General features: G+C 52.9%; 2 protein-coding genes across 2 annotated transcripts; one reads left to right on the top strand and one right to left on the bottom strand.

Moving 5' to 3' along the window:
- Positions 1-110: 110 nt before the first annotated feature.
- Positions 111-5,710, bottom strand: COPE (COPI coat complex subunit epsilon). Its single transcript, XM_080565978.1, has 10 exons — positions 5,537-5,710; positions 5,213-5,275; positions 4,682-4,782; positions 4,336-4,488; positions 3,921-3,974; positions 3,361-3,442; positions 1,935-2,090; positions 1,604-1,672; positions 1,000-1,074; positions 111-481 (listed from the first exon to the last, which is right to left on the bottom strand). The coding sequence occupies exons 1-10, from the start codon at positions 5,654-5,656 to the stop codon at positions 434-436; spliced, it is 921 nt and encodes a 306-aa protein (XP_080422104.1). The 5' UTR covers positions 5,657-5,710; the 3' UTR covers positions 111-433.
- A 12-nt stretch (positions 5,711-5,722) lies between these two features.
- DDX49 (DEAD-box helicase 49) lies at positions 5,723-12,338 on the top strand. The gene is made up of 13 exons (XM_080565967.1): positions 5,723-6,008; positions 7,032-7,155; positions 7,236-7,321; positions 7,531-7,652; positions 7,750-7,937; positions 8,081-8,221; positions 8,782-8,857; positions 8,977-9,053; positions 9,180-9,277; positions 9,659-9,733; positions 10,415-10,503; positions 10,915-10,986; positions 11,275-12,338. The coding sequence occupies exons 1-13, from the start codon at positions 5,831-5,833 to the stop codon at positions 11,449-11,451; spliced, it is 1,503 nt and encodes a 500-aa protein (XP_080422093.1). The 5' UTR covers positions 5,723-5,830; the 3' UTR covers positions 11,452-12,338.
- Positions 12,339-17,048: the final 4,710 nt, after the last annotated feature.

The raw sequence follows: 17,048 nt of genomic DNA, 5'->3' as shown, positions 1-17,048 counted from the left end.
CCACGTGCCGAAGGTGGATGCTTAAAATGAACCTAGACAGTCTTCCCCTAAGTATATCCTCAGTACGTATGACAGAGCTCAGTTCCTGGAATTACCTGGATTCCAGAATGTAAATTAGGGGGCTCACAGACCCAGAAAAGGCTTTATTAGGAATGTTTCAGGTACAGTGTTGCAACTCTGGATTCGCACTGTATTTTAAACAGAGCTCAGGAACCGAGTAAGCCAGAACACGGGCTTTTCAGCTACCAAATTTGAGTAGCTACGTGTTATATACAACTTCAGCAACGGCTTGCTGGATTGCAAGACCCTGCCACGCTGAGTTAAGCCAGACCAAGGTGCAGAGGGCGTTTTTCCATGTTACCAGAAAGGCTTTGAGTATTAATCCCACTTCCCAGGTACCACAGAGCAGGTCCACAGGCTCCTTCCCCTCTCCTCATGCACTGGGGGCATACTGCATGGCTAGTCGGTCAAAGTCATTCTCCTTCAAAACAGAAGCAAAACAAAATGAACACCGTTTGAACTTTGCTGAAAATTTAATACCAATTGTGTTGCCTCTGAGCTGAAGAAAACACTAGTATAGCAGTTTACTAAGGCAAAAGGAATTTTAAAAAGCAGGTCACCTAGACCAGAGTTCTCCATTTTTTCCAGTTTGTTTCACTTTCCTTCCCTATTATCCTTCTTGCCTCACCCCCCAATTCCCTCTCTCCCAGAAGGATCGTTCCTCTACGTAAGTATAATGTCTGATGGTAACAAACTTCTAACCCAGATTAAGAACCTGTACCTCAAAGCTGATCGTCCCAGACGTTACCAAGCTTCAGGCACGTCGCTTTGTTTAACACCTGGCTGTTTCCCAACACCTCTCACTAGGGCTCACCTGCCCCCCCCCCCCCCCCCCCCCCCGAATGGTGGTCATGTTAACCAGTAAACAATCAACTCAGCCCACAAAATGCGACTAGGAGTCATTACGAATCCTATTTTATATTAGGAAGCTATCGGTACCTTTGCTTGATACTCCTTTATGAACGGATGATTTTTATGTGCATCTTTCAACTGTGACAAATAGCGGTTTGTAACCTGATGGAACGAAATGGGGAAATTTAAATATTCAGATAACACAAGGACAAGCCAAGAGTTTAAAAGACAACACTTCAATGACTTGGTTCTCAGTGAATAAAAACCTGACTTTTTCAGTGTCCTGAATGTTCGCAGCCCCAGCTAAGACCAGTATTAAAACCAGTAAGACCTGTGCATACTCTACACTCACACCTTAAGTAGCGAGTTCAAAGAAGAAAAAAAAACTCGAAAAAACCCCACAAGTCAGTGAAAACCAAGCCCAGAACTCAGGGGATTTATTTTTCTACTCAAGCCTTCCTTGCAAGTATAGACCACTGTCTACAACAGCTGGATTTCCACAAACACTTCACTGAATATTGAAGATCCAAGTCCCCCGTGCCTCCAGACTATTCTGTTTTGTTAATACCAGTCTCAGTGAGAACACACAAAATTGCAAAACCCAAAAGTTACCACGCGCACTAGGAACATAGAACCCATCCCCAGCAGAACAGGCCGATCTGCTCGCCAAGTACAATAAAACCAGCCTCACCTCTGGTGGCTTGCCCAAGTGCTGTGACAGGACAACGAAGTTGATCAAGGTTTCAGGATGGCCGCTGTCCTGAAAATAAAAACAACCACCTGATCTACGTGACTTACCTCTACCGCGAGAGACTGTAACAACCAGCACGGCTCTGCAAGAACAACTTCTGCCAAACCCGTAACTCACTTTACTGGAAAAGGTAAAGTGAAGGTAGGTATTAACAGCAGCCATTTACTGGTATCTTCATGAAGCGTAATGGCAACGTTCCTTGCTGTTTTACTCCGTGTGAGCGAGAGGTATTTGGATTCAAGCTGATCTGCCTGGCCAAAGCAGCAAGTACCTTGTCCAGCGCCTCTTGAAGCACTCCCTCTGCATCATCCCACTTGCCCTGAGCCATGTAGCAGGCTGCCTGTCCGTTAAGCAGCAGGAGCGTGGGGGAGCATTTATCTGCCATCTCTTGGAAGATGTAATAGGCATCTTGTAACTTCTCGCCGCCCTGCAGAGGGAGGAGACGAACATGCACAGTTTCACGACGCATTGCTAAGAAGGCTGCACGAGCTTGCTGCGGTTGAAGGCCACAAAGTTTGCAGGGTTAGAAAATTAAATGCTTAAGAACCAGCGCCAGCAGCTGCTGGCATTCACATCACCTCCTCTAACGCAACAGATCACTGCAAGACTGCAGATGAAAGAAATGCAAAAATATTAAATGTTAAGAACCACTTAAGTGATCAAAAGATCCAGGTTTCCATTCAAAGGAAAAAAAAAACACTTCTAAAGAACCACTTCAGATGCCTGACGTAATAAAGGATTATGAAATGAGATTTTATAATTAAACCCAGGTATAGACACCTGGCTTTTCAAAAACTTCCAGCTTCAGAAGGGTTCTAGATGCAGCAGCTTCCATTGATTAGAGGTAAGAGTTTCCCTAGAGGAAAATAAGATCTTAGGGATGATTTAGCCACACACTAAGCGTAAGGCAACATCTACGTGCAAAAGATTTCATAACAAGACCGAGCGAACACTAAAAAAGTCTTAACGTATTACTAAACACCCTGAGGCTTTACTGAATTTTAGGAGACTGCTTACTTTCAGACACCTGACATCTGGATTGCCAGAGAATACATCTTTTTGGCAGATTATTTGAAATATTTCATAATAATAAAGTTTCTTGCCAACCAGGGGCAGGCACCAAAAGATTTAACGTGGAACAGTAACAAGGTGAAAGGCAAGCTTCTAGCTCTGCAGAGGCAGGTTTCCCTACACGGGAGGGCAGATGAAGAACTACAGGTGGAAAGTGCCAAACATCTGCGCTCAGAAACTGAAACTGAAGAGAAATGGGGAGCTACAGCAGCTTGCTGTACCACGCTCACTACATTGAAATTGAGTTCAGCCTGTACCGTCCCGTTATTCGTGGGACCGCAGACGCGCTTAAAGACAATTTGCTCTAGGGAGGGAAAAAGAAACGCAATTCTCTGCCTATTTGCAAGGTCTGGATGCAAGTCACACTGCAGCTTCCCGTTTCATAACACGATGTTTTCTGAGTTAGCCAAGCATGGTTTAGCTCTTCCCTGTGTGAGCTGAAAGCCAAGCAGCGCAGATGAAAAACCCACCAAAACAGGTACTTGAAAGAAGAGAAAAATTCAAAATCAAACTGGATGCTTTTCTGAAAGCGTGTGAAAGCAGGAATCGGGAACAAGGCACGGAGTCTTGTGCCAGTGCTGCTTCTCAGACATAGCGGGCCAGGGATCCTCGTGGAAGATACTCACGATAGCCAGGTTCACCCAGGCAGTAGCCAGCTGGGTAAGGGTTGCGTCCTCATCTTGCTCCTGCATCTTCTTAAGTTCCTTGCTGCAGATGAAAAACTGGGAGTGAGATAACAGAAAGACAAGGCATCTTCCGCAGTTCCTTAAGATTCAAACAAAAGGCTGCAGGTTCCTCTCTCTAGGTCTTCCATCTCAACGGCACAACAGCCACAGTAAGTTGGTAACGAGGCATAAACATTTCTTAATGTTTTACTGAAGCAATCTGTGAAAGGCCTCTGTTCTACTTCCTTAAGGAAAGAACAAACCCAGGCCCAGAGATTCAAACCACGTTCTGCTACGGTGAGGTTAAACCCAGAGCTTCACCTTCATCCGTACCCACCTATGTTATCTCAAAAGCTTTTGCACCTTAAAGAACAAGCACCTCCTGCAGCACACCTACACATGAGTTTTACCGCCCATTGCAGGTGTTCTGCTGCACCACGGGGGAGGCTGGCGAAGCACGTTCTCTTATCAAAGCCCACCCTGCAAGAAGACAATTCAGAAACAAAGGAGCACAAACTCACCGAGCCAGGTCGAGCCTGTCGAGCTTCAGAAGAATCTGGATCATCATCGCCATGCTGCAACCAACAGGAGCAAAGTGCTCGTCTCAGTGGCATGCTTCACCCCTCCCCGCTCTTTGTGCGGGAACCTTTCTGCCTCGCAGAGAGGCGCTGCCTGTGCCACGGGACTCGCTTCAGCAGTTCCAAATGCTCACAAATCAATAAACCAGATTCTGAAGTTTCACAAGGGAGCAATAAGACTTCCTATCGTGCACCAAACCACTTACTACTTGGAAAGCAAAGCTCCGATCGGTTTCTCAATGGTTTCAAAGCTTTTTAGAGACAAGACAGACCCGAGCCATTTCTATTACACCTCTCCCTGGAAAGGAGAGGCTACGCAAGCACACACCTCAGCGATGAGGGATGGAGTCGCACTCACCATTCCAAGCTTTCCCCTTGATGGAGGGTACGCAGAGCTGCATCAGGGTTTTTGTCGTGGAAATAGATGGAAGCAGCCATCAGCAAGAAAGTTGTGTTAGCTACATCAACGCTTTTTGCCATTTTCTTGTCCAAATCAGCCACAATTGCATCCCTGCAAGAGCACAGACGAAAACACAGAAACGCTTCTTTAAAAGATCCTGTTCCTCCAGAATTCTACCTTTTTGAGATTCACTGCAAAACCACAGACACCCCGAATAAAGATCGGGCTTCTACGTGAAGCTTCCCACATGGAAACACATTCTAAGTCAGACAAGGCTTTGTTTCCAACTTGGTATCAGACTCACCTTTGACTCTCATTTGAGAGATATTCTGCAAACATGCGCACTGCTTGGAGCTCAGGACTAGCATTGGCTTTGATTTCATCCAGAACAACGCCGTATTTTCTCTATTAGAGAGAAAGAAGAAAAACCAAGAACTTGTTTATTTATTTTTAAAAACCCGGAAAGCAGTCATTTGTTTTCTAAAACCTTTGTTAGAACAACAACAAGAAACAAAGCAAAGAAATGGCAAATTTCTACTTTACATTATTTGATCCCATTGTAGTTCACAAATACCCCCAAATATCATAACCCTACCAAGGAGTATTTCCCCACACACCATTTTAAAATAAACTGCCTCCTAAAAAAAGTCTTGTCTGGTCACCAGGACCCTACACAGAACACACTGCAGTTGTAATTGTGTTATTACTGGAGAAAACACGACGTTTCAGCGCTGAGGAAGAACTCACAAGGTGTGCCAGGCCGAGCTCACAGGGCTCACAACCTCCCCAGCTCGAGCCCAATCCCGCTGCTGCCACCACAGCGCAGGAAGCTCACCTGGGCAATGTAGGCTCGGAAGAGGAACACGTCTCTCTCCACCTCCTTCTCGGGTTTGGACGGCTGAAAAAAAAACAACAGAAAAAAGACCTCGGCACCACGGGGACGCCAGCAGCGGGACCTCGGCAACACACGCAACCACAGCCCAGCCCTGCACCACCCCCAGGCGAGCCCCCATGAGCCACTGAGTGAGAACCAGGCCCTGCCCGAAGGCCCCCGGGGGCCCCCGGGGGCCCCCTAAAGGCCCCTTAAGGCCCCTTAAGGCCCCCAAAGGCCCCCTCCCGGGGCCCCCCCAGCGGCCGGCGGCAGCCGCCCCGTGCCCACCTTGACGCGCTGCGCCTCGTTGATGGCGGCCTGGTAGGCGCCGATGTAGAAGCTGTTCCTGACATCGAACAGCTCGTCCGCCTCCCCGCCCTGCGCGCCGGGGCCCGGCCCCGCCGCCATTTCGCCTCCCTCAGCCACGTCCCCCCGGAAGCGGCTGGGCCCCGCGGGCCGCCGGGAGCCGCCGTTTCCACGGCGACCGCCCGCCCCAGCCAATAGGCGCGCGAGGAGGGAGGTGATGTCACCGCAGCGCCGGAAGCAGGTGACGGGAAGGGAGGGGCTAGCCGGAGGCGGCCAATGGGAGCGCGGAGGACACCGGAAGCGGCCTTAGGGAGCCGGAAGCGGCCTCAGGGCAGCGCCATGGCGGCGTTCCGGGAGCTGGGGCTGGCGCCGTGGCTGGCGGAGCAGGCGCGGCAGGTGGGGCTGAGCCGGCCCACGGCCGTGCAGGCGGCCTGCATCCCGCCCGTGCTGCAGGGTGAGCGCGGGGCCGCGCCGGGACCCTCCCATCCCCTATAATCCCCCCCGTAATCCCCCCCATAATCCCCCCATAATCCCCCCAATCCCCCCCGGGCCCCCCAGTCCTTCCCGGTCACCCCCGTCCCCCAGCCCCTCTCATCTCTCCTCCGTCCCCTCAGGCTCCCTCGCTTCCCCCAGTCTCCCCGAACCTTCCCCAGTCCCCCTCAGTCTCCTCTTAATCTCCCCCAATTCCCCCTAGTCCCCTCAATCTCCCCTAATCCCCCCGATCACCCCAATCTTCCCCAATCTCCCCCAGTCTTCCCTCAATCCCCCCCAGTACTTCTCAATCCACCCCTGTCTCCCGTAATCCCCCCCATGTCCCCTACGTCTCCCCGGGTCCTCTCAATCTCTCCCAGTCCTCCCCAGTCCCCCTCAATCCCTCCTAATCCCCCTCAGTTACCCCAGTCTTCCCCTATCTCTCTCAGTCCGCCCTCAATCTCCCTCAATCCCCCTGCTCCCCTCAACCTCCCTCAATCCCTCCTGATCCCCAGTGGTCACCCCAATCGCCCTCGATTCCCCTTGGATTCCTCAACTTCCCCCAATCTCCCCTAATCTTCCCCAATCCCCCCCAGTCCCCTCAATCCCTCCCAATCCCCCTCGTTCACCCCAGTCCCCCTCAATTCCCCTTGGTCCCCTCAGTTTCCCCCAATCTCCCCTAATCTTCCCCTATCTCCCTCAGTCCCCCTCAATCCCTTCCAATCCCCCCCAGTCCCCTCAATCCCTCCCGATCCCCCTCATTCACCCCCAATCCCTCTCAATCCCCCTCAGTCCCCTTGATTTCCCCTAATCTTCCCCAATCCCCCCCAGTCCCCTCAATCCCTCCCAATCCCCCTCGCTCACCCCAATCCCCTTCAATCCCCCTCGGTCCCCTCAATTTCCCCCAATCTTCCCCCACCCCCCAGTCCCCTCTAATCCTCCCAGTCTCCCCCAGTCTCCCCGCCCATTCCCCCTCCTCACTTTTCTCTCTCCCCACCCCCCTCAGGCCGCGACTGCCTGGGCTGCGCCAAGACGGGCAGCGGCAAGACGGCGGCCTTCGTGCTGCCCGTGCTGCAGCAGCTCTCCGAGGACCCCTACGGCATCTTCTGCCTCGTGCTGACACCCACCAGGTACGGAGGGACCACCGGGAGGCCCCCGCCCAGCCCCGGCGTCCCCTCGTCGCCCTCCTCAGCTCTCTCCTCCCCGGCAGGGAGCTGGCCTACCAGATCGCTGAGCAGTTTCGCGTGCTGGGGAAGCCGCTCGGCCTCAAGGACTGCGTGGTGGTGGGCGGCCTCGGTGAGTGACGCCCCGCTGCTGCCCTCCGGCCCCGGTGGGGTTGGGGTGGGAAGGGACAAAGCATCCAGCGTGGTTCCTTCGCGCTGCGGTGGCATTAGGGAGCGCCCGAGGCGGTAGAAACGAGAGCGACGCTTCGGAGGCTTGTAAAGCAGACGCTTTCAGGGCCTGCGTTCGGTTAACGCGTTGTGACCGCGCGGCTCTCGCTGCAGACATGGTGGCCCAGGCCCTGGAGCTCTCCCGCAAACCCCACGTCGTCATCGCCACGCCCGGCAGGCTGGCCGATCACCTCCGCAGCTCCAACACTTTCAGCCTTAAGAAGCTGAAGTTCTTGGTATGGCCCTTTCCTCGCCTGCTTCCTCCCCTCTAAAACCTTCCGGCGTCGTAGGGATGCATGCGGGTGACCTCGTTTTGTTTTCGGCCGAGCCCAGGTGCTGGATGAAGCCGACCGGTTGTTCGAGCAGGGCTGCGCTGACTTCACCGCCGACCTGGAGGTGATCCTGGAGGCTGTTCCCGCACGCAGGCAGACGCTGCTGTTCAGCGCCACGCTGACCGACACGCTGAGCGAGCTGAAGAGCCTGGCCATGAACAAACCTTTCTTCTGGGAGGCTGCGTCTGAGTACGTCTACAGCTGCTCTGCTGGGCGTCAAATCCTGTTTCCTTTCTGTTATTTCGTCGCCTTGCTGTCTCTCACGACCCTTGTGTTCCCTTTTCTCTTCTCAAATCTGTTTTTTTTGGTGCTCTGCCCTCCCTTCCCAACAGGGTGCGGACGGTGGATGAGCTGGACCAGCGTTACTTGCTCGTACCCGAAGCAGTCAAGGACGCCTACCTCGTCCATCTAATCCAGACCTTCCAGGACGAGCACGAGGACTGGTCTGTTATCATCTTCACCAAAACCTGCAAGTGAGTGGAGTTTTTCCTTCGTGCTTGCTTTTACACAGCCACGGTTTCCTGGTTTAGTTCCGATCCCAGATTCCCGCCACGTTGCTGTTAGCCTCCGGTGGGTTTTTGCTTCCTTGGCCCGCACTGAAATTTGGTAGAACGCTTTTTCTTTTTGAGCAGCCTGGGGCTGAAGGGCCGCCCAGAAGTGCAGCACTCCAGAGGGTCGAGCTGCTCCCTTTCCCTGCCTTTCCTCTTGCTCGTGGTACTGGAAAAGGGGTGGGGAAGGTCGTGCTGCCAGTCCTCCCGCCCCGTTCCCTTCCTTCGCGTGGCTCAGGCTGCTGGGGCTTGGGGTGCGGTTCTGGTGGCGTTCCCCTGAGCGTAAGGGGGAATCCAGCTGCCCTCTGTGGGGTGAGCTGGGGTGGGGTGGGTGTCCTGTTCCCCTCCTCTGTCAGCGTGTTTCGGTAACTGACTGCATCGTGGCAGTAGCGCTGCGAAGGTTTCTAGAGGGAACCCCGGTTCTGTCCTGATCTGACAACGTCGCGGTTGCCTGATGTATTTTTGTTTTTTATTTTTCTCCTAAGGGAGTGCCAAATCTTGAACATGATGCTTAGGAAGTTCAATTTTCCTTCCGTAGCTCTGCATTCCATGATGAAACAGGTGAGTGGCCGGGCAGAGCTGGGAGGAGGATGCTTCTGGGAGCATCCCCGAGCCAAACGCCTGCCCAGGTGAGCTCCCGTGGGCCGCAGCCTCCCCGACCCAGACTTTTCCCTTTACAGCGGCAGCGATTTGCAGCTTTAGCGAAGTTCAAGTCCAGCATCTTTAAGATTCTTATTGCTACAGATCTTGCTGCCAGGTAAGAGAAAACCGCAGTCCGTGTTGCCAAAGGCCTTGGCTTTGCTTTCTAAGCATCAGAGTTACGTATATTTGTATACGTTAACGTGGTGTTTCTCAGCTTCTGTTCTGTCTCCCTGCTTTCCAGGGGCTTGGACATTCCCACAGTGCAAGTTGTCATTAACCACAACACTCCAGGCCTGCCAAAAATCTACATTCACCGCGTTGGCCGGACAGCCCGTGCAGGTGAGCGGGGAAAACCATGCGCTGCTTGCGGCAGGGCGGTGCCGCAGGTGGCTAAATCTGGGATCCCAGTGCTGGGGCTCTGCCCCGAGCGGCTGTGGGGAGCCTTCACGGCAGCTGCAGTGCCATCTTTTCGGTCAGTGCCAGATTTATTCAGATCTCTGGCTCAGCATCCTGCCTTCAGATTGCAAGGATGGCTCCCCTTGACTTGCGTCTGCTCTGCACCAACACTTAACTGCTTTCTTAGAGCAAATAACGACCCTTCTGAGCATCCTGTCCCCATAATGTGCTGGGTTGGCTCAGGGATGGGTGGAATTTGGCACGGGTTAGGCTTCCTTTACCTCTGCTTGTCAGGGCTCATATATCACTGCTTTTATCGTGCAGGTCGGAACGGGATGGCCATTACAATGGTGACGCAGTACGACATCCATCTCGTACATGCTATCGAGGAGGAAATCAGTAAGTGGGGAGCATGAATGCTGCTGTAACTTAGGATCATGTGTGTTCTTTCGTGCCTGTGGTGCTTGCAGCCCTGATTTTATCAGTGCAGGATGTGTGGTTCAGAACATCAGTATAAAAATGGTTTCCCTTTCCTGTGGCCACGGCTTGGAAAAGAAGAGGAGCAGCTGAACCTCCATCAGCTTTGATTCTGCTGTTGAGTGTGCCAGGCACGAGCGTGCTTGTCCAGGCCTGAATGAGTTTGTCTTCCTGTTATTTCTAGTGGAGTAGAAAAGGTTGGATTTAGTCTATAGCCTTCTTGTTAAAGCAGCCAGCTTCTTCCTTACATCCCCACTACTGCGTATGCTGAGGCGGGTGAAAAGAGCAGGTTGCTTTGCATAGGTTCAGACTTCATTTTTTTGTAGGAAACAGACCCAATAAATGCAACATCATCTACTAGGGGGAATTCCAGGCAGAGGGGAGGATGTAACCTTTTGTTGTAGGCCTGCAGAAGTGGGAGCGATGATAACACGTGGCAACAATTCCACTGTTGGTCAGTGGAACTCTGTAATTGTGGTTTTACATCTGTTTGTTTGTTTGTTTTGTGGTTGTGTTTTTTTATTTTACTTTTTTAACGTGTTGAGAATCTGCCTCTGGATTTTGTAACCAACCACGATGTGTAAACGTCTCGCCCTGATCTAGAAATGAAGCTGCAGGAGTTCTCTGTGGAGGAGCGGTTCGTGCTTGACATCCTCACCCACGTGAACGTCACCAGGAGGGAGTGTGAAATAGTGAGTGTGCAAACGTGACACCCTTTGTTCAGAGGACGGGAAATCTGGGGCATAGCCAGGAGATTTGTTGTGCTCTAACACTAGGCTCTGGATACGCAGCTTTTCTCTTGAGCATAAAATTAAAAATTCCTGTTCCTTTTCCTAGTGGAAGCACTTAAATATATGTCATGGTGGTGGAGGGCTGGTTTTAGATATTTTCCCTAAGTTTGCTCTCTTATTGCACATTTCTGCAGCACTTTTGTGCTGCTGAGCGTTGGGGCTGGAGGCTGGTGCTTTGTGGAGGAAGGGCTGCAGGCTGCCAAACGCGCGCACGCTGAGGCTTTGCTGATTTTTTTGGAGCAGGGCTGCTTTCCTCTGTGTCAGCCTCGGTGCTCGGTGACTGATTGCCCTGCTGTGTTTCTGCTTTGACAGGAACTGGAGTGCATGGATTTTGATGAGAAGAAAGAAATAAATAAGCGGAAACAAATGATCCTTGAAGGGAAGGTGAGAGTTGCTGCTGTACGAACTACTTTCATCAGCAGCTGGTATCATGCCATTGGCGCGGAAGAGAAATGACAGTTCCTCCCTCGCTGCTGTGGTGTGTCAGCCTCACCCCTGCCTCAGGGTGAAGTTTATCTTAAAGGGTGCTCTTAAAAAAGTGCTCTGGGGTGGTGTCTGATTTCTGCAGCCCACTCGGTCAGGGGTTAGAAAGCAGAGCGGGCATCTGGGAAAGGCAAGGGGCTGGCGCTGTCCCTCGGCACATCGTTAGTGTGCTCGTACTTGCCATTGCAGGATCCAGATCTGGAGGCAAAAAGGAAGGCGGAGCTGGCCAAGATCAAGAAGAAAAACAAGAAATTCCGTGAGAAGGTCCAGCAGACACTGCAGGAGCAAAAGCAGCTGCAGATGAAGAGGAAACTGCAGAAGAAGATGGAGCGGAAGAACAGACTGCAAGCTAAGGAAGAGAAATAACATCCTTTGGCCCGACGCGTTCCTGTTCAAGGGGAGCACGGGAGCCCTGCTGGCTGGCTCAGACTGCCCTAACGTTGCTGCTCCTTCAGGAATACTGGGACCTAAGGGTATTTAATACGGACAATTCTGACCTGAAATCAGTGTTGGAGAGTAGGGGAAAGCTGGGGGGGGGGGGGGGGGAGAAGGGACGCTTTGATAAACCATCCCCGTTACTTCTCCTTTCTGTGCCATGCTGCCGGCCAGGGCCTTTCCTGACAGGCTGGATCTGTCTCCTGAAGAACGTCTTTCAAGAGCCTGTTTCCTTCCTCCACCAAAGGAGAGGCCAGACCTGAATTCTTGGTGACGCGAAGGGAAATAAAAATCCTCTCTCTCTCCCCTTCATTCAGTCGTTGCTCTTTCCCTTTCAAGGGCTGGTGCTTGCCACTCACACTTGTTTATATCAACAGATTCTCCCCTGAGCCAGAGTCTAAAAATAATGTGACGAGATGACTTCAGCCCCTGCGTGTGCCATAGTCCAGGGTTTTCTGAGAGGAAAATTCCTGGAACACGTGGGGAGGTTGTACTGCGGTCCTGGGACTACCTTATGATAATTCTGCTTTGTATGCTTAGTGGCACTCTTGCCTCTGATTTTGTGCCTCAGCTCCGACTACAGCCCAGGCTAACCTTGGGGATAGCAAAGTCTTGGGGTTCTCTCAGTGACCTGGCCTGCTGGGGCCTCTTGTTTTTGCAGACCATCAGTTCGAAGCTCTGTTTGGGTTTCATCCTCGGTGCCTTCTTTAATGTTCAGAGCTTCCTCTGACTTGGGACTGGAGAACTGTTATTTCTGTCCCCTGGCTTACAAAAATAGTTTCTGTGGTCGGCACCCAAATAAATACTTTTGCAACAAGTGACTGGATGTTCGACCTTCTCCAACACGTGGGGGTGTTGTTGTGGGGGAGCAACACCTTCTGTGGGTAAACAGCTGGGAGATAAAAATCAGTTTTATTTCAAGAAATAGACAGGGGCTGAGTTTCTTGTGGGTGTTAGAGTCCTCAGCCCCTTCTTGCAACCTGAGCCCAGCTCCTTTCCTGGGAGCATGCGGTCCCTAGGATGCCTTTGCCTGACTCAGGTGAGGTCTATGTACAAAAATGATTTTTTTCCCCTCAGGAAACCCCCTGCAGCCATGCATAGCGCGGCCTCGGGGTGCATTTAGGCCACACAGGAGCGCAGCACTGACAAGGGCTGGGGAGGTGCACGTCCCTCTGGCTGCCTGGTGGCAGGCGTGGGATGAGAGGGGTGTGGTACGCTCTGGAGTTCAGGAGATGCCGGATCTGCATTCCTCGCTTTGTCCCCTTGGGTGCCCTCCAGGAAGGAAGAAGGACTCAGAGCCTGCCTTGTAGCACAGCTCGCTGTCACTGGTGGCAGCTGCTGCAGCGGCAGCAAATAAGTTTGTATCAGACCAATGCTTTCTGAATACTAAATGCTTCTACAGCCCCGTGCATGCTAATCTGTGGAGCAAGCCTGTGAGCTGCTGATTAAAGAGACATCCTCCCTGGGACAGGCTGCTCTTGCCTTCCCGGGGAAGGTGCTGATACGGCCTCGGAGTGTCAGATGTTTCCCCTTTTCTCTCACAGACACTTCTTAACCTGCTGTCTGAAGTCTCTTTGCTTCAGCCTGGTGGGGGTTTCTCTGTTCGTCTCCTTCCAGCACAATGTGACACGTAGGGGTTTGATCAAGGCTCTTGTCTTAAAGCTTTATTCAGAATTCCTTTTAATACGTCTCGTGTCTTCCTTGAGCAGCCTCTGTGAAGGTAGGGCACGTGCTGGCAAGAGGAGCTCTCTGTAGTGCTGCCTAGATGTGCTTGTTTCACATAGGGGTGGGAGTGGCTGAGCAGAAAAAGGTTGCTGTGTTGGTTGGGCTGTAAGAAGATGCCTTAAATTCCCCAGATCAGGAATTTGCGTCTTGCCTGGAGCCAAGGATATTGGGTGACACTTCTGTACCTGCTGCCCTCCACGTAGGATATTCCATTCTGGGGTTTCTAAGCACTGCCACAAGCCTTTGGAATCCCCCGGGAATACAAGGACTTGCTTCTCACCTCACACTAGATTGTGTCTTGCCCGTAAAGCTGCCCTCCTTTGTGTGCAGATCCACGGGCCAGTCCCCTGAGCAGGCACTCACGTCCCTGTAGGTGCTGTGCAAGAACCAGCCTGAGAACGGCTGCCTTTCTGTGCCCTGCTGCGTCTGAGCACAGCTGCAGCCTACTCGCCGCGTGCCATCCACATGCTCTGCACATTCTGCTCCCTCCCCTCCTTCAGACCGAGCTCCCCAGCTCTGGGAGGGTTTCCCTGGCTGGGTTGCCATGGAAACTCCTCAATTCGGCATCTCGGAGCTGCCTTCTCCCTCACCCGGACTACGTGCGGGTGCTGAACGCGGCGCTGGGGCCGTGCTGGCGTGTGCGTGAAGGTCGGTCCTGCACCCGTGCCAGCCCTCCTCATCCTCCTGTCCTGGCCAGGTGTGAAACCACCGCCCTGCTCTGCTCAGCAGAAGCTTGCACCTCCAGCTCCCACCCTCGGGAGCAATTCTGTCCGGCCTTTACGCTGTAGGCGCACGTCAAGACTGTCGTGTGTGTGCTTTAGGAAGTATCTGCCCGTTCCTGGAGCATTCCTCTCACCTCTGTCCCTCTGGGGGAGCACATGGCTGAGGAGCGCTTCCCAGAAGTTTTGCAGGGAGAAGGGAGATGCCATCTCCTCTAAACAGCAAAGCTAGGATCCTCCTAGGTGAGATACACAGTATTTGGTAAACTGCATGCTGGCAGTTCTGTCCAACAGGGAGAAGTGGAAGTGGGGACAGCTTGAGGGATGTGGTGGTCACCTTCAGGAGCTGGCACTCCCTTCGTATATCAGCAGATACTGAATGAGGCAGGAAAGCTCTGGATTTCTGTGGCAAGGAAAAAGCAGCTGCAATGAAAGACTCTTTGGTCCAGGCTCTTGATTTATCTCTGCTGAGACAGCAGAGCTGCATTGGAGCCTGTGTTCCAGCTCTGCTGCTGCTGGCTGCAGGTGCAGCCGCTTCCAACTCCCCACCCAACATAACGCCCCTCTGGCCAAAAACCTGCCAGGTTTCTGATGTAAGCTTGTCCTCGGTCTGCTACCCAGGGACGGCATTGTCCTGATGCCGCAAGGGTCAGCTCGGGCACTCCAGGTTCTCCGTCAGGCAGGATTTGCTGCCCTGCAGCGGGCTGGGCCATGCCGTGCCTCTGCGGGGTCTGCACTGGGAGCACTGTGTCAGCTGCTGCTTTACCTCTGGATGCTCTTCGTGAACACAAGCTCGGCTGTTCTGAAAGCCTTAAAAAGCTGCCAACGTGTTTTCCTACCAGGAACAACCTTTTTTTTTTTCCTCCAAGCCCTTAACCTGGGGCAGCTTGTGAGGAGCCCTGGGGTGGCCCTGCTGCCAGGTCAGCCAGTAGATGGCAGCTGCTGTGCTCTGGACGCCCTCGCTGCTGGCTCTGGTCCTTGTTCAGAGGTAAAACACAGCACAAGGCCTCTTGGCTGGGCAGCCAGATACTACAGGTTTAGCTTGAGAAAAGGCAGGCAGAGTGGGGGGGACAGGGCTGCCTGTGCCTGAGCCTCACCCATGTGGCATGCAGGCCCCGGTGGCTGCTGCTGCGAGCCGGGATCCTCCGTGCACCAAGCTGTGGTGGTTTCCCTTTACTGAGAGCGGAGCAGGACTGATCCTGCGTGCCTGCAACGCTCCGTTGGAGCTTTGGCTTCGTCTCCATTCCAGGGCTCTCCTCCCAGCTCCTTGCAGTCGCTTTGCTGAACTCCCACCTTCCCTGCTGCACCTCCCGCCTCTTCCCTGCTAGCTCTTGCTGATTACACAAACTCCTCGGCCGCGGCACACCCTCATCCAGGGCTTGACTGCAGCTGCCTGGACACGTGTCCTCACTGCGTGTGAAGTATGGCTATGACCTGCCTGACACTATCACAACCCCCCCATTTCCCCTCTGCCAGCATCAGGACTCCAAAAACGGGATGGAGGGAGGGAATACCAGGGATTTATTTTATTTTTTTTTTCCCTTCCGTGCTATGGAAACCTCCCTGCTGGCTCTGTTTAATTCATACTTGCCTCTCGCTCCCTGCAGCAGCCGTGTCTCCTGGGAGCGCATACCTGCGTGACTTGCTTTGGATTCCTGTCACCTCTGGGAAGGGATAGCAGTCGTCAAGGAGCAGGAGCCTCCGCTCCGGCTTGAAGAGAAGCTGCGAGCACAGCACTAGCCTGCTGGAGTGCTCATTCCCACCCCTTCAGCTCTGCTCATTGCCTCAAGTGATGTGTGCGAGCACCGCACCAGTAGAGGTGAGAGCTAACATTGCCATACACTTGCAAACCGAACCATAGGTCAGCCTTGCAATTCTTCCCTTTCTACATACCGAGGCCTGAGCGTAATTAGACTCCCGTTACAGCATATGGAACTTCCCCGTGTCATCCCTGCCTTCCCAAGCCCAAATATCGTAAGCTGTGCTGCTCCCGTTCTGAGACCACAGGAAAGGTGGCATCGATGACACCAATCTGTAGGCTCAGACACTGTTTTCATCTGCCCATAACAAGGTCAGGACTTTAATATCGCCAACCAGTAAGGCTAGAGTGAAATGACTTTTCTCCCACACGCCTTTTTCTGTCTGTCGCCTGCCGGGATTTGAAACCCTGTTAGCCCAGCATTGGTGGAAACAGAAGGCAGAGCCTAGATACAACATCCTCTCTCACTTTGTCCTACCAGCCTGCGGGAAAAATAAGCTAGCAACGGGGCGAGGAGCTAGTGCTGAGGCAGAGAGGCTGCCCTGTTCTCCTAGCGTCACGGGCAAGCAATGCACAGGACGGGGTATTTAAGGGGTGACAATTCACATTTGTGGCAGCGTATGCAAACCTCAGGGACCTACAGTGGAGACAGCCCCTGGCACAGCCGGTGCTGCAGACTCCAGAGCCTTTCCCTGAACAAAGACGATGCTCTGGGGACAGAAGGGATAGCACCCTCCCACCCCCTTCCACCTGGCAACTCCCTACAGCCGGGGTTGGCAGCGGCATCCGAGGAACTTGAATTTGGTCCCTTTGATTCCCACTTCCCAGGGTTGTGCTCAGCAGTGCCCGGGAGCTCAGTGACCGACAGCGGTGCTTCGGCTGCGAGCTGCCTGGAGCGTGAGCGTTGCTGCTTTAGGTTACCTGGCGCTGGAGCTGCCACATCTCTTGTGTCTGGAGTGTTGCTCTTATCACAAATGTCTCCTTTCCAGCATTATTCCAGCTGCTGCTTTTTTTTTGGTAGGGTAGAGGGAAGCTCACGGAGGAGGTAGGACCTTGTGCAGGGATGATTAGTGCTGCAGCTCATGTTCTTTTCCCTTGGAGCAGAAACTGCCTTTACACACCACAATCTAATAACAATAATAATTATAAATTACTCTGGGAAAGGGGACTGTGAACCTCACTGGTGTTCGGGGCTTTATTACGTGTTCACGGCCGTTTTCCAAAACACACATTTAATTGCCTTCTCTGGTGCACACGGAAATTATTTTCCAGTGTGTGCATGTGTGTATATGTGTGTGTGGGGGGGTTACACTTACAGAGTGCAC

The sequence above is a fragment of the Anser brachyrhynchus genome (genome assembly GCF_964034855.1).
Source record: "Anser brachyrhynchus genome assembly, chromosome: 23".
In the NCBI taxonomy this organism is placed as follows: domain Eukaryota; kingdom Metazoa; phylum Chordata; class Aves; order Anseriformes; family Anatidae; genus Anser; species Anser brachyrhynchus.
This window is presented reverse-complemented; position numbering and strand designations above follow the sequence as displayed.

Bases quoted from the DNA above. Each gene is read 5' to 3' on its own strand.
- DDX49 (XM_080565967.1), top strand. From the start codon at position 5,831: ATGGGAGCGCGGAGGACACCGGAAGCGGCCTTAGGGAGCCGGAAGCGG. The intron at 7,322-7,530 runs GTGAGTGACGCC...CTCTCGCTGCAG, and splicing joins CGTGGTGGTGGGCGGCCTCG to ACATGGTGGCCCAGGCCCTG. The intron at 8,222-8,781 runs GTGAGTGGAGTT...TTTTCTCCTAAG, and splicing joins ATCTTCACCAAAACCTGCAA to GGAGTGCCAAATCTTGAACA.
- COPE (XM_080565978.1), bottom strand. From the start codon at position 5,656: ATGGCGGCGGGGCCGGGCCCCGGCGCGCAGGGCGGGGAGGCGGACGAG. The intron at 5,276-5,536 runs GTGGGCACGGGG...TTTTTTTTTCAG, and splicing joins ACGAGGCGCAGCGCGTCAAG to CCGTCCAAACCCGAGAAGGA. The intron at 3,975-4,335 runs GTGAGTGCGACT...TGTTGGTTGCAG, and splicing joins CAAGGGGAAAGCTTGGAATG to CATGGCGATGATGATCCAGA.